Genomic DNA, 24,027 nt, shown 5'->3' with positions numbered 1-24,027 from the left:
TGAGGTATCATTTTTATCGGGAGACATGGGGGAACGCTGGGTGGAAGGAAATTTGTGGCTCGTCTCAGATTCCAGAACTTTCTGCCACAGAAATGTGAGGAACATGTGTTTTTTTAGCCAAATTTTGAGGTTTGCAAAGGATTCTGGGTAACAGAACCTGGTCCGAGCCACACAAGTCACCCCATCTTGGATTCCCCTAGGTCCCTAGTTTTCAGAAATGCACAGGTTTGGTAGGTTTCCCTAGGTGGCGGCTGAGCTACAGGCCAAAATCTACAGGTAGGCACTTTGCAAAAAACACCCCTGTTTTCCTTCAAAAATTTGGATGTGTCCACGTTGCGCTTTGGGCCGTTTCCTGTCGCAGGCGCTAGGCCTACCCACACAAGTGAGGTATCATTTTTATCGGGAGATGTGAGGGAACGCTGGGTGGAAGGAAATTTGTGGCTCCTCTCAGATTCCAGAACTTTCTGCCACAGAAATGTGAGGAACATGTGTTTTTTTAGCCAAATTTTGAGGTTTGCAAAGGATTCTGGGTAACAGAACCTGGTCCGAGCCACACAAGTCACCCCATCTTGGATTCCCCTAGGTCTCTAGTTTTCAGAAATGCACAGGTTTGGTAGGTTTCCCTAGGTGGCGGCTGAGCTACAGGCCAAAATCTACAGGTAGGCACTTTGCAAAAAACACCCCTGTTTTCCTTCAAACATTTGGATGTGTCCACGTTGAGCTTTGGGGCGTTTCCTGTCGCGGGCGCTAGGCCTACCCACACAAGTGAGGTATCATTTTTATCGGGAGATGTGAGGGAACGCTGGGTGGAAGGAAATTTGTGGCTCCTCTCAGATTCCAGAACTTTCTGCCACAGAAATGTGAGGAACATGTGTTTTTTTAGCCAAATTTTGAGGTTTGCGAAGGATTCTGGGTAACAGAACCTGGTCCGAGCCACACAAGTCACCCCATCTTGGATTCCCCTAGGTCTCTAGTTTTCAGAAATGCACAGGTTTGGTAGGTTTCCCTAGGTGGCGGCTGAGCTACAGGCCAAAATCTACAGGTAGGCACTTTGCAAAAAACACCTCTGTTTTCCTTCAAAAATTTGGATGTGTCCATGTTGCGCTATGGGGCGTTTCCTGTCGCAGGCGCTAGGCCTACCCACACAAGTGAGGTATCATTTGTATCGGGAGACATGGGGGAACGCTGGGTGGAAGGAAATTTGTGGCTCGTCTCAGATTTCAGAACTTTCTGCCACAGAAATGTGAGGAACATGTGTTTTTTTAGCCAAATTTTGAGGTTTGCAAATGATTCTGGGTAACAGAACCTGGTCCGAGCCACACAAGTTACCCCATCTTGGATTCCCCTAGGTCTCTAGTTTTCAGAAATGCACAGGTTTGGTAGGTTTCCCTAGGTGGCGGCTGAGCTACAGGCCAAAATCTACAGGTAGGCACTTTGCAAAAAACACCTCTGTTTTCCTTCAAAAATTTGGATGTGTCCACGTTGCGCTTTGGCGCGTTTCCTGTCGCGGGCGCTAGGCCTACCCACACAAGTGAGGTATCATTTTTATCGGGAGACGTGGGGGAACGCTGAGTGGAAGGAAATCTGTGGCTCCTCTCAGATTCCAGAACTTTCTGCCACAGAAATGTGAGGAACATGTGTTTTTTTAGCCAAATTTTGAGGTTTGCGAAGGATTCTGGGTAACAGAACCTGGTCCGAGCCACACAAGTCACCCCATCTTGGATTCCCCTAGGTCTCTAGTTTTTAGAAATGCACAGGTTTGGTAGGTTTCCCTAGGTGGCGGCTGAGCTACAGGCCAAAATCTACAGGTAGGCACTTTGCAAAAAACACCTCTGTTTTCCTTCAAAAATTTGGATGTGTCCACGTTGCGCTTTGGGGCGTTTCCTGTCGCGGGCGCTAGGCCTACCCACACAAGTGAGGTATCATTTTTATCGGGAGATGTGGGGGAACGCTGGGTGGAAGGAAATTTGTGGCTCCTCTCAGATTCCAGAACTTTCTGCCACAGAAATGTGAGGAACATGTGTTTTTTTAGCCAAATTTTGAGGTTTGCGAAGGATTCTCGGTAACAGAACCTGGTCCGAGCCACACAAGTCACCCCATCTTGGATTCCCCTAGGTCTCTAGTTTTCAGAAATGCACAGGTTTGGTAGGCTTCCCTAGGTGGCGGCTGAGCTACAGGCCAAAATCTACAGGTAGGCACTTTGCAAAAAACACCTCTGTTTTCCTTCAAAAATTTGGATGTGTCCACGTTGCGCTATGGGGCGTTTCCTGTCGCGGGCGCTAGGCCTACCCACACAAGTGAGGTATCATTTTTATCGGGAGACGTGGGGGAACGCTGGGTGGAAGGAAATTTGTGGCTCCTCTCAGATTCCAGAACTTTCTGCCACAGAAATGTGAGGAACATGTGTTTTTTTTAGCCAAATTTTGAGGTTTGCGAAGGATTCTGGGTAACAGAACCTGGTCTGAGCCACACAAGTCACCCCATCTTGGATTCCCCTAGGTCTCTAGTTTTCAGAAATGCACAGGTTTGGTAGGTTTCCCTAGGTGGCGGCTGAGCTACAGGCCAAAATCTACAGGTAGGCACTTTGCAAAAAACACCTCTGTTTTCCTTCAAAAATTTGGATGTGTCCATGTTGCGCTTTGGGGCGTTTCCTGTCGCAGGCGCTAGGCCTACCCACACAAGTGAGGTATAATTTTTATCGGGAGACGTGGGGGAACGCTGGGTGGAAGGAAATTAGTGGCTCCTCTCAGATTCCAGAACTTTCTGCCACAGAAATGTGAGGAACATGTGTTTTTTTAGCCAAATTTTGAGGTTTGCAAAGGATTCTGGGTAACAGAACCTGGTCCGAGCCACACAAGTCACCCCATCTTGGATTCCCCTAGGTTTCTAGTTTTCAGGAATGCACAGGTTTGGTAGGTTTCCCTAGGTGGCGGCTGAGCTACAGGCCAAAATCTACAGGTAGGCACTTTGCAAAAAACACCTCTGTTTTCCTTCAAAAATTTGGATGTGTCCATGTTGCGCTTTGGGGCGTTTCCTGTCGCAGGCGCTAGGCCTACCCACACAAGTGAGGTATCATTTTTATCGGGAGACATGGGGAACGCTGGGTGGAAGGAAATTTGTGGCTCGTCTCAGATTCCAGAACTTTCTGCCACAGAAATGTGAGGAACATGTGTTTTTTTAGCCAAATTTTGAGGTTTGCAAAGGATTCTGGGTAACAGAACCTGGTTTGAGCCACACAAGTCACCCCATCTTAGATTCCCCTAGGTCTCTAGTTTTCAGAAATGCACAGGTTTGGTAGGTTTCCCTAGGTGGCGGCTGAGCTACAGGCCAAAATCTACAGGTAGGCACTTTGCAAAAAACACCCCTGTTTTCCTTCAAAAATGTGGATGTGTCCACGTTGCGCTTTGGGCCGTTTCCTGTCGCAGGCGCTAGGCCTACCCACACAAGTGAGGTATCATTTTTATCGGGAGACGTGGGGGAACGCTGGGTGGAAGGAAATCTGTGGCTCCTCTCAGATTCCAGAACTTTCTGCCACAGAAATGTGAGGAACATGTGTATTTTTAGCCAAATTTTGAGGTTTGCGAAGGATTCTGGGTAACAGAACCTGGTCCGAGCCACACAAGTCACCCCATCTTGGATTCCCCTAGGTCTCTAGTTTTTAGAAATGCACAGGTTTGGTAGGTTTCCCTAGGTGGCGGCTGAGCTACAGGCCAAAATATACAGGTAGGCACTTTGCAAAAAACACCTCTGTTTTCCTTCAAAAATTTGGATGTGTCCATGTTGCGCTTTGGGGCGTTTCCTGTCGCAGGCGCTAGGCCTACCCACACAAGTGAGGTATCATTTTTATCGGGAGACATGGGGGAACGCTGGGTGGCAGGGAATTTGTGGCTCCTCTCAGATTCCAGAACTTTCTGCCACAGAAATGTGAGGAACATGTGTTTTTTTAGCCAAATTTTGAGGTTTGCAAAGGATTCTGGGTAACAGAACCTGGTCCAAGCCACACAAGTCACCCCATCTTGGATTCCCCTAGGTCTCTAGTTTTCAGAAATGCACAGGTTTGGTAGGTTTCCCTAGGTGGCGGCTGAGCTACAGGCCAAAATCTACAGGTAGGCACTTTGCAAAAAACACCTCTGTTTTCCTTCAAAAATTTGGATGTGTCCACGTTGCGCTTTGGGGCGTTTCCTGTCGCGGGCGCTAGGCCTACCCACACAAATGAGGTATCATTTTTATCGGAAGACGTGGGGGAACGCTGGGTGGAAGGAAATTTGTGGCTCCTCTCAGATTCCAGAACTTTCTGCCACAGAAATGTAAGGAACATGTGTTTTTTTAGCCAAATTTTGAGGTTTGCGAAGGATTCTGGGTAACAGAACCTGGTCCGAGCCACACAAGTCACCCCATCTTGGATTCCCCTAGGTCTCTAGTTTTCAGAAATGCACAGGTTTGGTAGGTTTCCCTAGGTGGCGTCTGAGCTACAGGCCAAAATCTACAGGTAGGCACTTTGCAAAAAACACCTCTGTTTTCCTTCAAAAATTTGGATGTGTCCATGTTGCGCTTTGGGGCGTTTCCTGTCGCAGGCGCTAGGCCTACCCACACAAGTGAGGTATCATTTTTATCGGGAGACATGGGGGAACGCTGGGTGGAAGGAAATTTGTGGCTCCTCTCAGATTCCAGAACTTTCTGCCACAGAAATGTGAGGAACATGTGTTTTTTTAGCCAAATTTTGAGGTTTGCAAAGGATTCTGGGTAACAGAACCTGGTCCGAGCCACACAAGTCACCCCATCTTGGATTCCCCTAGGTCTCTAGTTTTCAGAAATGCACAGGTTTGGTAGGTTTCCCTAGGTGGCGGCTGAGCTACAGGACAAAATCTACAGGTAGGCACTTTGCAAAAAACACCTCTGTTTTCCTTCAAAAATTTGGATGTGTCCACGTTGCGCTTTGGGGCGTTTCCTGTCGCGGGCGCTAGGCCTACCCACACAAGTGAGGTATAATTTTTATCGGGAGACGTGGGGGAACGCTGGGTGGAAGGAAATTTGTGGCTCCTCTCAGATTCCAGAACTTTCTGCCACAGAAATGTGAGGAACATGTGTTTTTTTAGCCAAATTTTGAGGTTTGCAAAGGATTCTGGGTAACAGAACCTGGTCCGAGCCACACAAGTCACCCCATCTTGGATTCCCCTAGGTCTCTAGTTTTCAGAAATGCACAGGTGTGGTAGGTTTCCCTAGGTGGCGGCTGAGCTACAGGCCAAAATCTACAGGTAGGCACTTTGCAAAAAACACCTCTGTTTTCCTTCAAAAATTTGGCTGTGTCCACGTTGCGCTTTGGGGCGTTTCCTGTCGCGGGCGCTAGGCCTACCCACACAAGTGAGGTATCATTTTTATCGGGAGACGTGGGGGAACGCTGGGTGGAAGGAAATCTGTGGCTCCTCTCAGATTCCAGAACTTTCTGCCACAGAAATGTGAGGAACATGTGTTTTTTTAGCCAAATTTTGAGGTTTGCGAAGGATTCTGGGTAACAGAACCTGGTCCGAGCCACACAAGTCACCCCATCTTGGATTCCCCTAGGTCTCTAGTTTTTAGAAATGCACAGGTTTGGTAGGTTTCCCTAGGTGGCGGCTGAGCTACAGGCCAAAATCTACAGGTAGGCACTTTGCAAAAAACACCTCTGTTTTCCTTCAAAAATTTGGATGTGTCTATGTTGCGCTTTGGGGCGTTTCCTGTCGCAGGCGCTAGGCCCACCCACACAAGTGAGGTATCATTTTTATCGGGAGACGTGGGGGAACGCTGGGTGGAAGGAAATTTGTGGTTCCTCACAGATTCCAGAACTTTCTGCCACAGAAATGTGAGGAACATGTGTTTTTTTAGCCAAATTTTGAGGTTTGCGAAGGATTCTGGGTAACAGAACCTGGTCCGAGCCACACAAGTCACCCCATCTTGGATTCCCCTAGGCCTCTAGTTTTCAGAAATGCACAGGTTTGGTAGGTTTCCCTAGGTGGCGGCTGAGCTACAGGCCAAAATCTACAGGTAGGCACTTTGCAAAAAACACCTCTGTTTTCCTTCAAAAATTTGGATGTGTCCATGTTACGCTTTGGGGCGCTTCCTGTCGCAGGCGCTAGGCCTACCCACACAAGTGAGGTATCATTTTTATCGGGAGACATGGGGGAACGCTGGGTGGAAGGAAATTTGTGGCTCCTCTCAGATTCTAGAACTTTCTGCCACAGAAATGTGAGGAACATGTGTTTTTTTAGCCAAATTTTGAGGTTTGCAAAGGATTCTGGGTAACAGAACCTGGTCCGAGCCACACAAGTCACCCCATCTTGGATTCCCCTAGGTCTCTAGTTTTCAGAAATGCACAGGTTTGGTAGGTTTCCCTAGGTGGCGGCTGAGCTACAGGCCAAAATCTACAGGTAGGCACTTTGCAAAAAACACCTCTGTTTTCCTTCAAAAATTTGGATGTGTCCATGTTGCGCTTTGGGGCGTTTCCTGTCGCGGGCGCTAGGCCTACCCACACAAGTGAGGTATCATTTTTATCGGGAGACGTGGGGGAACGCTGGGTGGAAGGAAATTTGTGGCTCCTCTCAGATTCCAGAACTTTCTGCCACAGAAATGTGAGGAATATGTGTTTTTTTAGCCAAATTTTGAGGTTTGCAAAGGATTTTGGGTAACAGAACCTGGTCCGAGCCACACAAGTCACCCCATCTTGGATTCCCCTAGGTCTCTAGTTTTCAGAAATGCACAGGTTTGGTAGGTTTCCCTAGGTGGCGGCTGAGCTACAGGCCAAAATCTACAGGTAGGCACTTTGCAAAAAACACCTCTGTTTTCCTTCAAAAATTTGGATGTGTCCATGTTGCGCTATGGGGCGTTTCCTGTCGCAGGCGCTAGGCCTACCCACACAAGTGAGGTATCATTTGCATCGGGAGACATGGGGGAACGCTGGGTGGAAGGAAATTTGTGGCTCGTCTCAGATTCCAGAACTTTCTGCCACAGAAATGTGAGGAACATGTGTTTTTTTAGCCAAATTTTGAGGTTTGCAAAGGATTCTGGGTAACAGAACCTGGTCCGAGCCACACAAGTCACCCCATCTTGGATTCCCCTAGGTCTCTAGTTTTCAGAAATGCACAGGTTTGGTAGGTTTCCGTAGGTGGCGGCTGAGCTACAGGCCAAAATCTACAGGTAGGCACTTTGCAAAAAACACCTCTGTTTTCCTTCAAAAATTTGGATGTGTCCACGTTGCGCTTTGGGGCGTTTCCTGTCGCGGGCGCTAGGCCTACCCACACAAGTGAGGTATCATTTTTATCGGGAGACGTGGGGGAACGCTGGGTGGAAGGAAATCTGTGGCTCCTCTCAGATTCCAGAACTTTCTGCCACAGAAATGTGAGGAACATGTGTTTTTTTAGCCAAATTTTGAGGTTTGCGAAGGATTCTGGGTAACAGAACCTGGTCCGAGCCACACAAGTCACCCCATCTTGGATTCCCCTAGGTCTCTAGTTTTTAGAAATGCACAGGTTTGGTAGGTTTCCCTAGGTGGCGGCTGAGCTACAGGCCAAAATCTACAGGTAGGCACTTTGCAAAAAACACCTCTGTTTTCCTTCAAAAATTTGGATGTGTCCACGTTGCGCTTTGGGGCGTTTCCTGTCGCGGGCGCTAGGCCTACCCACACAAGTGAGGTATCATTTTTATCGGGAGATGTGGGGGAACGCTGGGTGGAAGGAAATTTGTGGCTCCTCTCAGATTCCAGAACTTTCTGCCACAGAAATGTGAGGAACATGTGTTTTTTTAGCCAAATTTTGAGGTTTGCGAAGGATTCTTGGTAACAGAACCTGGTCCGAGCCACACAAGTCACCCCATCTTGGATTCCCCTAGGTCTCTAGTTTTCAGAAATGCACAGGTTTGGTAGGCTTCCCTAGGTGGCGGCTGAGCTACAGGCCAAAATCTACAGGTAGGCACTTTGCAAAAAACACCTCTGTTTTCCTTCAAAAATTTGGATGTGTCCACGTTGCGCTTTGGGGCGTTTCCTGTCGCGGGCGCTAGGCCTACCCACACAAGTGAGGTATCATTTTTATCGGGAGACGTGGGGGAACGCTGGGTGGAAGGAAATTTGTGGCTCCTCTCAGATTCCAGAACTTTCTGCCACAGAAATGTGAGGAACATGTGTTTTTTAAGCCAAATTTTGAGGTTTGCGAAGGATTCTGGGTAACAGAACCTGGTCTGAGCCACACAAGTCACCCCATCTTGGATTCCCCTAGGTCTCTAGTTTTCAGAAATGCACAGGTTTGGTAGGTTTCCCTAGGTGGCGGCTGAGCTACAGGCCAAAATCTACAGGTAGGCACTTTGCAAAAAACACCTCTGTTTTCCTTCAAAAATTTGGATGTGTCCATGTAGCGCTTTGGGGCGTTTCCTGTCGCAGGCGCTAGGCCTACCCACACAAGTGAGGTATAATTTTTATCGGGAGACGTGGGGGAACGCTGGGTGGAAGGAAATTAGTGGCTCCTCTCAGGTTCCAGAACTTTCTGCCACAGAAATGTGAGGAACATGTGTTTTTTTAGCCAAATTTTGAGGTTTGCAAAGGATTCTGGGTAACAGAACCTGGTGCGAGCCACACAAGTCACCCCATCTTGGATTCCCCTAGGTTTCTAGTTTTCAGAAATGCACAGGTTTGGTAGGTTTCCCTAGGTGGCGGCTGAGCTACAGGCCAAAATCTACAGGTAGACACTTTGCAAAAAACACCTCTGTTTTCCTTCAAACATTTGGATGTGTCCATGTTGCGCTTTGGGGCGTTTCCTGTCGCAGGCGCTAGGCCTACCCACACAAGTGAGGTATCATTTTTATCGGGAGACATGGGGGAACGCTGGGTGGAAGGAAATTTGTGGCTCGTCTCAGATTCCAGAACTTTCTGCCACAGAAATGTGAGGAACATGTGTTTTTTTAGCCAAATTTTGAGGTTTGCAAAGGATTCTGGGTAACAGAACCTGGTCCGAGCCACACAAGTCACCCCATCTTGGATTCCCCTAGGTCTCTAGTTTTCAGAAATGCACAGGTTTGGTAGGTTTCCCTAGGTGGCGGCTGAGCTACAGGCCAAAATCTACAGGTAGGCACTTTGCAAAAAACACCCCTGTTTTCCTTCAAAAATTTGGATGTGTCCACGTTGCGCTTTGGGCCGTTTCCTGTCGCAGGCGCTAGGCCTACCCACACAAGTGAGGTATCATTTTTATCGGGAGATGTGAGGGAACGCTGGGTGGAAGGAAATTTGTGGCTCCTCTCAGATTCCAGAACTTTCTGCCACAGAAATGTGAGGAACATGTGTTTTTTTAGCCAAATTTTGAGGTTTGCAAAGGATTCTGGGTAACAGAACCTGGTCCGAGCCACACAAGTCACCCCATCTTGGATTCCCCTAGGTCTCTAGTTTTCAGAAATGCACAGGTTTGGTAGGTTTCCCTAGGTGGCGGCTGAGCTACAGGCCATAATCTACAGGTAGGCACTTTGCAAAAAACACCCCTGTTTTCCTTCAAACATTTGGATGTGTCCACGTTGCGCTTTGGGGCGTTTCCTGTCGCGGGCGCTAGGCCTACCCACACAAGTGAGGTATCATTTTTATCGGGAGATGTGAGGGAACGCTGGGTGGAAGGAAATTTGTGGCTCCTCTCAGATTCCAGAACTTTCTGCCACAGAAATGTGAGGAACATGTGTTTTTTTAGCCAAATTTTGAGGTTTGCGAAGGATTCTGGGTAACAGAACCTGGTCCGAGCCACACAAGTCACCCCATCTTGGATTCCCCTAGGTCTCTAGTTTTCAGAAATGCACAGGTTTGGTAGGTTTCCCTAGGTGGCGGCTGAGCTACAGGCCAAAATCTACAGGTAGGCACTTTGCAAAAAACACCTCTGTTTTCCTTCAAAAATTTGGATGTGTCCATGTTGCGCTATGGGGCGTTTCCTGTCGCAGGCGCTAGGCCTACCCACACAAGTGAGGTATCATTTGTATCGGGAGACATGGGGGAACGCTGGGTGGAAGGAAATTTGTGGCTCGTCTCAGATTCCAGAACTTTCTGCCACAGAAATGTGAGGAACATGTGTTTTTTTAGCCAAATTTTGAGGTTTGCAAAGGATTCTGGGTAACAGAACCTGGTCCAAGCCACACAAGTCACCCCATCTTGGATTCCCCTAGGTCTCTAGTTTTCAGAAATGCACAGGTTTGGTAGGTTTCCCTAGGTGGCGGCTGAGCTACAGGCCAAAATCTACAGGTAGGCACTTTGCAAAAAACACCTCTGTTTTCCTTCAAAAATTTGGATGTGTCCATGTTGCGCTTTGGGGCGTTTCCTGTCGCAGGCGCTAGGCCTACCCACACAAGTGAGGTATCATTTTTATCGGGAGACATGGGGAACGCTGGGTGGAAGGAAATTTGTGGCTCGTCTTAGATTCCAGAACTTTCTGCCACAGAAATGTGAGGAACATGTGTTTTTTTAGCCAAATTTTGAGGTTTGCAAAGGATTCTGGGTAACAGAACCTGGTTTGAGCCACACAAGTCACCCCATCTTGGATTCCCCTAGGTCTCTAGTTTTCAGAAATGCACAGGTTTGGTAGGTTTCCCTAGGTGGCCGGTGAGCTACAGGCCAAAATCTACAGGTAGGCACTTTGCAAAAAACACCCCTGTTTTCCTTCAAAAATTTGGATGTGTCCACGTTGCGCTTTGGGCCGTTTCCTGTCGCAGGCGCTAGGCCTACCCACACAAGTGAGGTATCATTTTTATCGGGAGACTTGGGGGAACGCTGGGTGGAAGGAAATCTGTGGCTCCTCTCAGATTCCAGAACTTTCTGCCACAGAAATGTGAGGAACATGTGTATTTTTAGCCAAATTTTGAGGTTTGCGAAGGATTCTGGGTAACAGAACCTGGTCCGAGCCACACAAGTCACCCCATCTTGGATTCCCCTAGGTCTCTAGTTTTTAGAAATGCACAGGTTTGGTAGGTTTCCCTAGGTGGCGGCTGAGCTACAGGCCAAAATATACAGATAGGCACTTTGCAAAAAACACCTCTGTTTTCCTTCAAAAATTTGGATGTGTCCATGTTGCGCTTTGGGGCGTTTCCTGTCGCAGGCGCTAGGCCTACCCACACAAGTGAGGTATCATTTTTATCGGGAGACATGGGGGAACGCTGGGTGGCAGGGAATTTGTGGCTCCTCTCAGATTCCAGAACTTTCTGCCACAGAAATGTGAGGAACATGTGTTTTTTTAGCCAAATTTTGAGGTTTGCAAAGGATTCTGGGTAACAGAACCTGGTCCGAGCCACACAAGTCATCCCATCTTGGATTCCCCTAGGTCTCTAGTTTTCAGAAATGCACAGGTTTGGTAGGTTTCCCTAGGTGGCGGCTGAGCTACAGGCCAAAATCTACAGGTAGGCACTTTGCAAAAAACACCTCTGTTTTCCTTCAAAAATTTGGATGTGTCCACGTTGCGCTTTGGGGCGTTTCCTGTCGCGGGCGCTAGGCCTACCCACACAAATGAGGTATCATTTTTATCGGAAGACGTGGGGGAACGCTGGGTGGAAGGAAATTTGTGGCTCCTCTCAGATTCCAGAACTTTCTGCCACAGAAATGTGAGGAACATGTGTTTTTTTAGCCAAATTTTGAGGTTTGCGAAGGATTCTGGGTAACAGAACCTGGTCCGAGCCACACAAGTCACCCCATCTCGGATTCCCCTAGGTCTCTAGTTTTCAGAAATGCACAGGTTTGGTAGGTTTCCCTAGGTGGCGTCTGAGCTACAGGCCAAAATCTACAGGTAGGCACTTTGCAAAAAACACCTCTGTTTTCCTTCAAAAATTTGGATGTGTCCACGTTGCGCTTTGGGGCGTTTCCTGTCGCGGGCGCTAGGCCTACCCACACAAGTGAGGTATAATTTTTATCGGGAGACGTGGGGGAACGCTGGGTGGAAGGAAATTTGTGGCTCCTCTCAGATTCCAGAACTTTCTGCCACAGAAATGTGAGGAACATGTGTTTTTTTAGCCAAATTTTGAGGTTTGCAAAGGATTCTGGGTAACAGAACCTGGTCCGAGCCACACAAGTCACCCCATCTTGGATTCCCCTAGGTCTCTAGTTTTCAGAAATGCACAGGTGTGGTAGGTTTCCCTAGGTGGTGGCTGAGCTACAGGCCAAAATCTACAGGTAGGCACTTTGCAAAAAACACCTCTGTTTTCCTTCAAAAATTTGGCTGTGTCCACGTTGCGCTTTGGGGCGTTTCCTGTCGCGGGCGCTAGGCCTACCCACACAAGTGAGGTATCATTTTTATCGGGAGACGTGGGGGAACACTGGGTGGAAGGAAATCTGTGGCTCCTCTCAGATTCCAGAACTTTCTGCCACAGAAATGTGAGGAACATGTGTTTTTTTAGCCAAATTTTGAGGTTTGCGAAGGATTCTGGGTAACAGAACCTGGTCCGAGCCACACAAGTCACCCCATCTTGGATTCCCCTAGGTCTCTAGTTTTTAGAAATGCACAGGTTTGGTAGGTTTCCCTAGGTGGCGGCTGAGCTACAGGCCAAAATCTACAGGTAGGCACTTTGCAAAAAACACCTCTGTTTTCCTTCAAAAATTTGGATGTGTCTATGTTGCGCTTTGGGGCGTTTCCTGTCGCAGGCGCTAGGCCTACCCACACAAGTGAGCTATCATTTTTATCGGGAGACGTGGGGGAACGCTGGGTGGAAGGAAATTTGTGGTTCCTCTCAGATTCCAGAACTTTCTGCCACAGAAATGTGAGGAACATGTGTTTTTTTAGCCAAATTTTGAGGTTTGCGAAGGATTCTGGGTAACAGAACCTGGTCCGAGCCACACAAGTCACCCCATCTTGGATTCCCCTAGGCCTCTAGTTTTCAGAAATGCACAGGTTTGGTAGGTTTCCCTAGGTGGCGGCTGAGCTACAGGCCAAAATCTACAGGTAGGCACTTTGCAAAAAACACCTCTGTTTTCCTTCAAAAATTTGGATGTGTACACGTTGCGCTTTGGGGCGTTTCCTGTCGCGGGCGCTAGGCCTACCCACACAAGTGAGGTATCATTTTTATCGGGAGACGTGGGGGAACGCTGGGTGGAAGGAAATTTGTGGCTCCTCTCAGATTCCAGAACTTTCTGCCACAGAAATGTGAGGAACATGTGTTTTTTTAGCCAAATTTTGAGGTTTGCAAAGAATTTTGGGTAACAGAACCTGGTCCGAGCCACACAAGTCACCCCATCTTGGATTCCCCTAGGTCTCTAGTTTTCAGAAATGCACAGGTTTGGTAGGCTTCCCTAGGTGGCGGCTGAGCTACAGGCCAAAATCTACAGGTAGGCACTTTGCAAAAAACACCTCTGTTTTCCTTCAAAAATTTGGATGTGTCCACGTTGAGCTTTGGGGCGTTTCCTGTCGCGGGCGCTAGGCCTACCCACACAAGTGAGGTATCATTTTTATCGGGAGACGTGGGGGAACGCTGGGTGGAAGGAAATTTGTGGCTCCTCTCAGATTCCAGAACTTTCTGCCACAGAAATGTGAGGAACATGTGTTTTTTTAGCCAAATTTTGAGGTTTGCGAAGGATTCTGGGTAACAGAACCTGGTCTGAGCCACACAAGTCACCCCATCTTGGATTCCCCTAGGTCTCTAGTTTTCAGAAATGCACAGGTTTGGTAGGTTTCCCTAGGTGGCGGCTGAGCTACAGGCCAAAATCTACAGGTAGGCACTTTGGAAAAAACACCTCTGTTTTCCTTCAAAAATTTGGATGTGTCCATGTTGCGCTTTGGGGCGTTTCCTGTCGCAGGCGCTAGGCCTACCCACAAAAGTGAGGTATAATTTTTATCGGGAGACGTGGGGGAACGCTGGGTGGAAGGAAATTTGTGGCTCCTCTCAGATTCCAGAACTTTCTGCCACAGAAATGTGAGGAACATGAGTTTTTTTAGCCAAATTTTGAGGTTTGCAAAGGATTCTGGGTAACAGAACCTGGTTCGAGCCACACAAGTCACCCCATCTTGGATTCCCCTAGGTCTCTAGTTTTCAGAAATGCACAGGTTTGGTAGGTTTCCCTAGGTGGCGGCTGAGCTACAGGCCAAAATCTACAGGTAGGCACTTTGCAAAAAACACCTCTGTTTTCCTTCAAAAATTTGGATGTGTCCACGTTGCGCTTTGGGGCGTTTCCTGTCGCGGGCGCTAGGCCTACCCACACAAGTGAGGTATCATTTGTATCGAGAGACGTGGGGGAACGCTGGGTGGAAGGAAATTTGTGGCTCCTCTCAGATTCCAGAACTTTCTGCCACAGAAATGTGAGGAACATGTGTTTTTTTAGCCAAATTTTGAGGTTTGCGAAGGATTCTGGGTAACAGAACCTGGTCCGAGCCACACAAGTCACCCCATCTTGGATTCCCCTAGGTCTCTAGTTTTCAGAAATGCACAGGTTTGGTAGGTTTCCCTAGGTGGCGGCTGAGCTACAGGCCAAAATCTACAGGTAGGCACTTTGCAAAAAACACCTCTGTTTTCCTTAAAAAATGTGGATGTGTCCATGTTGCGCTTTGGGGCGTTTCCTGTCGCAGGCGCTAGGCCTACCCACACAAGTGAGGTATCATTTTTATTGGGAGACGTGGGGGAACGCTGGGTGGAAGGAAATTTGTGGCTCCTCTCAGATTCCAGAACTTTCTGCCACAGAAATGTGAGGAACATGTGTTTTTTTAGCCAAATTTTGAGGTTTGCAAAGGATTCTGGGTAACAGAACCTGGTCCGAGCCACACAAGTCACCCCATCTTGGATTCCCCTAGGTCTCTAGTTTTCAGAAATGCACAGGTTTGGTAGGTTTCCCTAGGTGGCGGCTGAGCTACAGGCCAAAATCTACAGGTAGGCACTTTGCAAAAAACACCTCTGCTTTCCTTCAAAAATTTGGATGTGTCCACGTTGCGCTTTGGGGCGTTTCCTGTCGCGAGCGCTAGGTCTACCCACACAAGTGAGGTATCATTTTTATCGGGAGACGTGGGGGAACGCTGGGTGGAAGGAAATTTGTGGCTCCTCTCAGATTCCAGAACTTTCTGCCACAGAAATGTGAGGAACATGTGTTTTTTTAGCCAAATTTTGAGGTTTGCAAAGGATTTTGGGTAACCGAACCTGGTCCGAGCCACACAAAATACCCCATCTTGGATTCCCCTAGGTCTCTAGTTTTCAGAAATGCACAGGTTTGGTAAGTTTCCCTAGGTGGCGGCTGAGCTACAGGCCAAAATCTACAGGTAGGCACTTTGCAAAAAACACCTCTGTTTTCCTTCAAAAATTTGGATGTGTCCACGTTGCGCTTTGGGGCGTTTCCTGTCGCGGGCGCTAGGCCTACCCACACAAGTGAGGTATCATTTTTATCGGGAGATGTGGGGGAACGCTGGGTGGAAGGAAATTTGTGGCTCCTCTCAGATTCCAAAACTTTCTGCCACAGAAATGTGAGGAACATGTGTTTTTTTAGCCAAATTTTGAAGTTTGCGAAGGATTCTGGGTAACAGAACCTGGTCCGAGCCACACAAGTCACCCCGTCTTGGATTCCCCTAGGTCTCTAGTTTTCAGAAATGCACAGGTTTGGTAGGTTTCCCTAGGTGGCGGTTGAGCTACAGGCCAAAATCTACAGGTAGGCACTTTGCAAAAAACACCTCTGTTTTCCTTCAAAAATTTGGATGTGTCCACGTTGCGCTTTGGGCCGTTTCCTGTCGCAGGCGCTAGGCCTACCCACACAAGTGAGGTATCATTTTTATCGGGAGACTTGGGGGAACGCTGGGTGGAAGGAAATCTGTGGCTCCTCTCAGATTCCAGAACTTTCTGCCACAGAAATGTGAGGAACATGTGTTTTTTTAGCCAAATTTTGAGGTTTGCGAAGGATTCTGGGTAACAGAACCTGGTCCGAGCCACACAAGTCACCCCATCTTGGATTCCCCTAGGTCTCTAGTTTTTAGAAATGCACAGGTTTGGTAGGTTTCCCTAGGTGGCGGCTGAGCTACAGGCCAAAATCTACAGGTAGGCACTTTCCAAAAAACACCTCTGTTTTCCTTCAAAAATTTGGATGTGTCCATGTTGCGCTTTGGGGCGTTTCCTGTCGCAGGCGCTAGGCCTACCCACACAAGTGAGGTATCATTTTTATCGGGAGACATGGGGGAACGCTGGGTGGCAGGGAATTTGTGGCTCCTCTCAGATTCCAGAACTTTCTGCCACAGAAATGTGAGGAACATGTGTTTTTTTAGCCAAATTTTGAGGTTTGCGAAGGATTCTGGGTAACAGAACCTGGTCCGAGCCACACAAGTCACCCCATCTTGGATTCCCCTAGGTCTCTAGTTTTCAGAAATGCACAGGTTTGGTAGGTTTCCCTAGGTGGCGGCTGAGCTACAGGCCAAAATCTACAGGTAGGCACTTTGCAAAAAACACCTCTGTTTTCCTTCAAAAATTTGGCTGTGTCCATGTTGCGCTTTGGGGCGTTTCCTGTCGCGGGCGCTAGGCCTACCCACACAAGTGAGGTATCATTTTTATCGGGAGACGTGGAGGAACGCTGGGTGGAAGGAAATTTGTGGCTCCTCTCAGATTCTAGAACTTTCTGCCACAGAAATATGAGGAACATGTGTTTTTTTAGCCAAATTTTGAGGTTTGCGAAGGATTCTGGGTAACAGAACCTGGTCCGAGCCACACAAGTCACCCCATCTTGGATTCCCCTAGGTCTCTAGTTTTCAGAAATGCACAGGTTTGGTAGGTTTCCCTAGGTGGCGGCTGAGCTACAGGCCAAAATCTACAGGTAGGCACTTTGCAAAAAACACCTCTGTTTTCCTTCAAAAATTTGGCTGTGTCCACGTTGCGCTTTGGGGCGTTTCCTGTGGCGGGCGCTAGGCCTACCCACACAAGTGAGGTATCATTTTTATCGGGAGACGTGGGGGAACGCTGGGTGGAAGGAAATTTGTGGCTCCTCTCAGATTCCAGAACTTTCTGCCACAGAAATGTGAGGAACATGTGTTTTTTTAGCCAGATTTTGAGGTTTGCAAAGGATTCTGGGTAACAGAACCTGGTCCGAGCCACACAAGTCACCCCATCTTGGATTCCCCTAGGTCTCTAGTTTTCAGAAATGCACAGGTTTGGTAGGTTTCCCTAGGTGACGGCTGAGCTACAGGCCAAAATCTACAGGTAGGCACTTTGCTAAAAACAGGTCTGTTTTCTGTGATGTGTCCACGTTGTGTTTTGGGGCATATCCTGTCGCGGGCGCTAGGCCTACCCACACAAGTGAGGTATCCTTTTTATCAGGAGACTTGGGGAAACATAGAATAGCAAAACAAGTGTTATTGCCCCTTGTCTTTCTCTACATTTTTCCCTTCCAAATGTAAGACAGTGTGTAAAAAAGACGTCTATTTGAGAAATGCCCTGTAATTCACATGCTAGTATGGGCACCCCGGAATTCAGAGATGTGCAAATAACCACTGCTTCTCAACACCTTATCTTGTGCCCATTTTGGAAATACAAAGGTTTTCTTGATAGCTATTTTTTACTCTTTATATTTCAGCAAATGAATTGCTGTATACCCGGCATAGAATGAAAACCCACTGCAGGGTGCAGGTCATTTATTGGCTCTGGGTACCTAGAGTTCTTGATGAACCTACAAGCCCTATATATCCCCGCAACCAGAAGAGTCCAGCAGACGGAACGGTATATTGCTTTCGAAAATCTGACAATGCAGGAAAAAGTTACAGAGTAAAACTTAGAGAACAATTGATGCTTTTTTCACCTCAATTTCAATATTTTTCTTTTTCAGTTGTTATTTTCTGTAGGAAACCCTTGTAGGATCTACACAAATTACCCCTTGCTGAATTCAGAATTTTGTCTACTTTTCAGAAATGTTGTGGTGTCTGGGATCCAGCGTTGGTTTCATGCCCATTTCTGTCACTGACTGGAAGGAGGCTGAAAGCACAAAAAATCGTAAAAATGGGGTATGTCCCAGTAAAATGCCAAAATTGTGTTGAAAAATTGGGTTTTCTGATTCAAGTCTGCCTGTTCCTGAAAGCTGGGAAGCTGGTGATTTTATCACCGCAAACCCTTTGTTGATGCCCTTTTCAGGGAAAAAAACCACAAGCCTTCTTCTGCAGCCCATTTTTCAATTTTTTTAAAAAAAAACGAAATTTTCACTGTTTTTTGGCTAATTTCTTGGCCTTCTTCTGGGGAACCCACAAAGTCTGGTTACCTCTAGAATCCCTAGGATGTTGGAAAAAAAGGACGCAAATTTGGCATGGGTAGCTTACGTGAACAAAAAGTTATGAGGGCCTAAGCGCGAACTGCTCCAAATAGCCAAAAAAAGGCTCGGCACAGGAGGGGGAAAAGGCCTGGCAGCGAAGGGGTTAATGGCTAATTTTCTCACAGTGGATATTCTGTGTTTGCCCCTGCTCCTGGAGCTAACTGTGATTTAGCGAGGCTGGAGCCAGGAGTTAGGATTGCGCAGGTCATTTCCATGTTGCCTATTTTAATCGTGTGGTTTACTGGGAGCGATATAAAACAGTCTATTTAAATTTAGCATGCAATGGCCCATAAGGTGTTTTGGCCACTAGGTAGCGCTGCTCTACTAGTTTACCAGTTGTAAACACTAGGTGAATCAGGAGTAATCCCAGGGTATTTTTTTAGTTGTGAGCTGCTTTCTTCTCATGGGTCTTCTGTTCTTCTCAAAAATTTTGGAATACGTATCGTTCTGCAGCCAGACTGGACTGGGAGAGTATGAGCTGAATTTGCACCTATTACCACTTGAGGTGAGAACGGTAAGAAAAAGGAGGTCTGGGGGTCATTCTACACACTAAATGCAATTGGTATTGTGAATATTATGCAACCAACCGCCAACCCCGCCCCACTGTGTTATGTTTTGCATTCCATTACAGACATTTAATTGTTCCATTGGTATCCCAAGGTGCCTTGGCGAACAAGGTAGAGATGTCACTTAAAGACTCAAATGGCTTCCAAGCACACACGGTTTGAGGATTAAAATCGAAGGGTAAATTATAAAGATGGAAGTCAAATTAATGGATGCTGGCACTGCCAGGTAATGGCATGGTCGGTGATCTCCTTCATAGAGTCCGTAACTTGCCAGTCGGACCTAAAATGTGTAAGAGCGACAAACATTCATATTCATTTGGTTGTTAACTGGGCATTTTTCTTCCATTTCCATAGTTGTGCAGACATATGCTACGGTGAATCTTTCGCTCAGCGATGGGGAGATTAACTTGCATGGTATCACGTCAGGAAGGAGTGTAGCCGTCCCCCTAAGGAAAGGGACGTATAAATATGCGATTAGGCAAGATACCTGTGACTCACCTTTAGCAACAACAAGCGAGGGGGAATCGCGTTTCCCAAAAACTCGGGCTATTGTCAAGGGAGAACAACTCTGCATGACGAGTGCACACGGAAGAGTCATAGTGCGGTGAGTCTGATTTCACACCTGTTTCTTTTCCCTTTGACGTGCTGGATCAGACTGAGGTTTGCGCCACAGGATCACAGTCATGGATAGCCAGGGCACCCCTCCCCCCTTTTCTCCCAGATGACAATGGTGGATGAGTCCAGGCCTGGCACATCACAAGGTGCGGCCCTGGGTGGCATTTATGGACATGGCCCCAAAAAAAGGTCTGCATTAGGCAATGGGCATCATGAATGCTCAAGAGCTCGAGGACTACGGTGTTGAACAAGATAGACCCAGCAGCCATCAGCCTGTCAAAATGGATCCTGGGCCAACAAGGGCTAAGAGGGCCGTAGGCCACCCACCAATGGCAATCAAACTAAAGCCACGCCACGTCAAATCCGGCAAAACAGCGAAGGGAAGCACAGACCAAGGTGGCAACAACACTGCACTCAAACAACGTGGACTCGGCAAGCTGTGAAAACTTGGACAAAATGGGTAAGCTATGGAGACAATGATTATGGTGGATTTCAAAGCCCTGGTATGCCACCCCCCTACGCAACAACAGGGCATACCAACCAGTAAGGGGGGGGGTGGGCCTCCGATAGAAAGGGTTTGGATAAATGTAGCAGGCAACAGCGAGCAAGCGCCCCGTCCAAAGACACTGCCAGTTTCTGCATCCATGGCCCCTGCGCCATAGCCCCTGACAACACTACAACCAACACACTGGGCTGCTTCCAACAGTGGCACAGATAGTAGCACCTCTTCACTTGGCCCCCAGCTCCCCGCGCCGGTGGATCATATCCCACCTTCCCATGTGGCAGAGGCATCCAGTGTAAAGGGACTGGGGGTAAGGCAAACTGACTTGGGAAAGACTGGCACTAATGGCTTAGGGCCCCCCCCCACACACCTAGAGGTGAGATATCCCTGGTCAGGTCCACGCCCCCGATAACAATCACCCCCCTTAGTATATGGGTGCTGCTCCTCTGTCTGCAAGTACCAATAGCAGCTAAGGAAGGGATATGGAGGCACAGATTCATAGACATCCTTATTCTTTTGATGCATGTTAAAGATGGTATGGACACTGGGTGCATGGGGGGAAGGAAGAGGAAAAGAAGTTTCGATACCAAGCTTGTCCAGATAAGACCAATGAAAACTGACTGGAAGCATTTTTGCATCCTCTCAGCAATTGTGATTGAGAAATGTCCAGAACAGTGTCACACTTTATTTCAGTACTCCTGTACAATCCACAATGAGGCCATCAGAACAGGGGGCATTGGTCAGGAAAAAGATGGTCATGTGCCCCGAGTTGGGGTGGGACCAGAAGGAAGTGCAGCTCTGGATGGAATACATGGGAAAATTCATCTCTCCCCAGAAGAACCCACACAATAGGCACACAAGTGGCCTGCAAATCTTCAGGTCACAAAGCCTGCCACGCAAAGGCTCTTTCAAACAGCCCTTTCGGGGTGCGTGCTGGCTCTTGCACATGGAGAAAAGCATGTAAATTAGCACACAGTTGCTCTAAGTGCAGTGCCCCTCACCCAGCCGCCTCTTTCAGGGGACCCCAAAAGCCTTCACCCCACCTAACCAGAAACACGACAGTTGAACAACCGACTACACGCCTGGCTCCACAAACTCACACCACCCCCATCCGGTCACCAAGGACACCAGCATCTCCACGACCACCACCAGGAACCGAGGGAAAGGACCCATTGCCAATTATCATCCACACGCTATTGCACCTGGTCAGGAGTTACCCCAAGCAAAGGGACAGGGAACTGTTGCCGAACAGTTTTGAGGAAGGTTTCAAGATACCTTACACAGGCCCCTTGGTAAGTAGGGATGCCAAGAACCTGAGGTCAGCCCTGGAGCTTCCTTCAGTAGTTCTGGAACAAAATTGAGAAAGAGGTGGCGCTGGGGAGGGTAGCAGACCCTTTCATGTCTCCCCCAGGGCCATGGTGGCGGATTCACCGCCGACGGGATGGCGGTGAAGACTGCCACATAATGAGTGCCAACCCGCCACATCCCTGCTCAGACTGCCTTGCGGTTGGACTCGCCGAATCGGAGCAATGAAGACCTCCAGCGGTACTATGAGCCGGCTTTCCACCAAGGCTTCGCGGCGGTAGCACCACCACGAAAACCCTGGCAGAAAGGCTACAGTGACAGGGAATTTCTTCCCTGTTACCAGCAGAAGACTGCAAAACTGCTGCAGAACTATCCCTATGAGGCCATAGGCAGAGTCCTCGAGCAGAGGATGAGCGTAAAGAAGCACTGAAGGCTTCTGGGAAGGGACTGAGACTCTATCTATTGGCTGATGTAACTGGTGATTGGTGATGCCAGTAAATACAACCAGTTGTGCGCTTGACATTGGAGTCAGTGATCCTTGTGGTGGGTTTGGTGGGTGGATAGTCCACCCACACTTTCAGGAAAAGCAGGCCATAAAGATTCACAAGCGGAAGCAGAAGACTCTGCTTAGGAACGATTGCTGTAGCATTGTTTTTAAGAGCTAGGCTCATCCATTGTTAAATAAGTATATAATATGTCTTTATTGGTGGCGTTAATTAAAATAAATGGGGAAAGCTAATCCCCTTGGAGTGGATCAACAAACCACCCTAAAAGTGCCAGGGCCTTCGTCAGGAGTACACTGCAGTTTGTACCACCCACTGACCCTGCCAGCACTGCGGTGACAGTACCAACACAACTATTGACCATTAGATTCCTAAAATATGGAAATTAAGACTATTCCAGGTCCCCAAAGGTATAACAATGGCTTGGGTGGCAGGTATCAGTCATTTGTAATGTGTATTGAATTGATGAAGAACTGTTGTTCTTACCTCTAAATTACAGAAACAGCACCACCATGTAGTAGACTGTGATAAGCACTGGTGTTGTCAATGAAGTGGTGGTGCCATGCACCAGAAACCACTAGCTCAAATTAGGCACAGACTCTCATGCTCCTTCCTACAGACTAGCCATAACACATTGCCAGAAACACTCTCACACCCCTCCCAGGGAAACAGTCACACATTACCATCAGTTCTCTCACATTCCTCACCTTGTAGCAGGCACGCACCACTAAAAGCACTCTCAGATTCCTCACAAACTAGCTGACAACGTTCTGGCTGATAACTGAAAGTGCATGTTTACTAAATGGTGAGTGTCTGTATGATATCATAGTTGAGTGAGTGTGAGAGTGAGTAAATGGATGGATGAATAGATGCATGAGAACCAAAATGTGTGAGTGCATGGGCAGACAGATGAGTGACTACAAGGTTAGAAGCATTCAGGCACTTTCAGTTAAGCGCCAGACACATTGACTTTGTCAATGTTTGTTGTGTATTTGTGGTATGTAGCATTACATTTTATAGCACTTACCATTCTCTATAATTTCATCCAGCATTCCCAGAAGATTAGGGTGGGAGTATATTCGTTGTAGAGCAAATAAACTAACCCACATTTTCAGCACAGTGTCGCCATTTTGGTCAAATACATCAGCTACTAGAAGGGATGCCGCAGTTGAGGAGTCAGTTTGTTTTGCCAAGGTCTTGTAAATCTAAAATACAAAACAGATTCAAGAGTTATAGAGTAAATGCGGTGTGCCATTCTTAGAAAAGTAAGCTGTGAAATAACGATGCTGTAAGTACTTTGCAAAATGTGTACTGAATCCTTTCAAGGTTTCCTAAAACAATTTAAGAAACTAGAATAAAAAGTCTAATTTCTTCCTCTGTGAGGATAGTATGATGGACCAAATTCTGGCTACCGATTCTCACCAAACGGACATTTTTGTATTGCCAGCCGTTATGAATCGTACCATGGGAAGGATTATGCACGCTAGACTGAGGACATGTATTTAGACATCTCCACAATTGCAGTGGGTTAGTGATTTACCTGTTGATGGGATTTCGTTTGCTACTTAATTGAAAGCCAAAGAGCTGCACCGACTAAAGAATTTACAGCTATGCACAGTTTCACCAGTGAAATTTCTGGCAATCTGGACAAGAAGAGAATCGCACTTTTACGGAGGAGTTACTATACTAATATTGTCACTGTTCATCCCCATTGCTTGCCCAGGCGCTTGCCTCATATTTCCACGTTAAAAATTATAGGGACCTTCACCGATTTTGTGTAGGCTTTTTAGCTCGCAATATGATATATGTAGCCATGCATTTTACTGCAGTTTTATAACTGTAATTGACAGGGATGGATGAATTAGTTTGGCAGAATTGTTACTGATTACTGCAACTGTACATCAGCCCTAATTCATTACCCCGGAAAACCTTTCTTATCCACCAATTTTCTTTACAGATTTTCCCCAAATCCTCTAACATTTGAACAGTTTTCTTATTACCGTCCTCTCTTTCTTTGCCTTTATAGCAGACTAATTAATGTATTTAAAGTAACCCTTCAAGTAAACAATATAAGAAGCATTAGCTAAGGTAATCTACTAGAAACGAGCAATAGGGATTACAAGGGTGGCCTGCCAGTCGCCAGAAGAGCGGAGTATAGGCTGACATGAGATCCACACTTCCCTTGTAGAAATCTCAGGAGTTCAGAGCAACCACAGAGTGGCAGGTGTTTGAATGCAGAGTTTAACATGTGAACAAAACCGCCCAGATTGACAAACACTGGGGCTTATTTACAACCCCTAGTGCCACCAG

General features: G+C 47.4%; 1 protein-coding gene across 1 annotated transcript in view; it reads right to left on the bottom strand.

Moving 5' to 3' along the window:
* The window catches only part of LOC138268283 (NACHT, LRR and PYD domains-containing protein 12-like), a 953,091-nt gene that overhangs the window by 587,154 nt on the left and 341,910 nt on the right, over positions 1–24,027 (bottom strand). The window contains exon 4 of the mRNA XM_069217781.1: positions 22,745–22,922. Coding sequence (XP_069073882.1) covers positions 22,745–22,922 — 178 coding nt within the window. The remainder of the gene's footprint in view (positions 1–22,744; positions 22,923–24,027) is intronic.

The sequence above is a fragment of the Pleurodeles waltl genome, chromosome 12 (genome assembly GCF_031143425.1).
Source record: "Pleurodeles waltl isolate 20211129_DDA chromosome 12, aPleWal1.hap1.20221129, whole genome shotgun sequence".
Classification (NCBI taxonomy): Eukaryota; Metazoa; Chordata; class Amphibia; order Caudata; family Salamandridae; genus Pleurodeles; species Pleurodeles waltl.
This window is presented reverse-complemented; position numbering and strand designations above follow the sequence as displayed.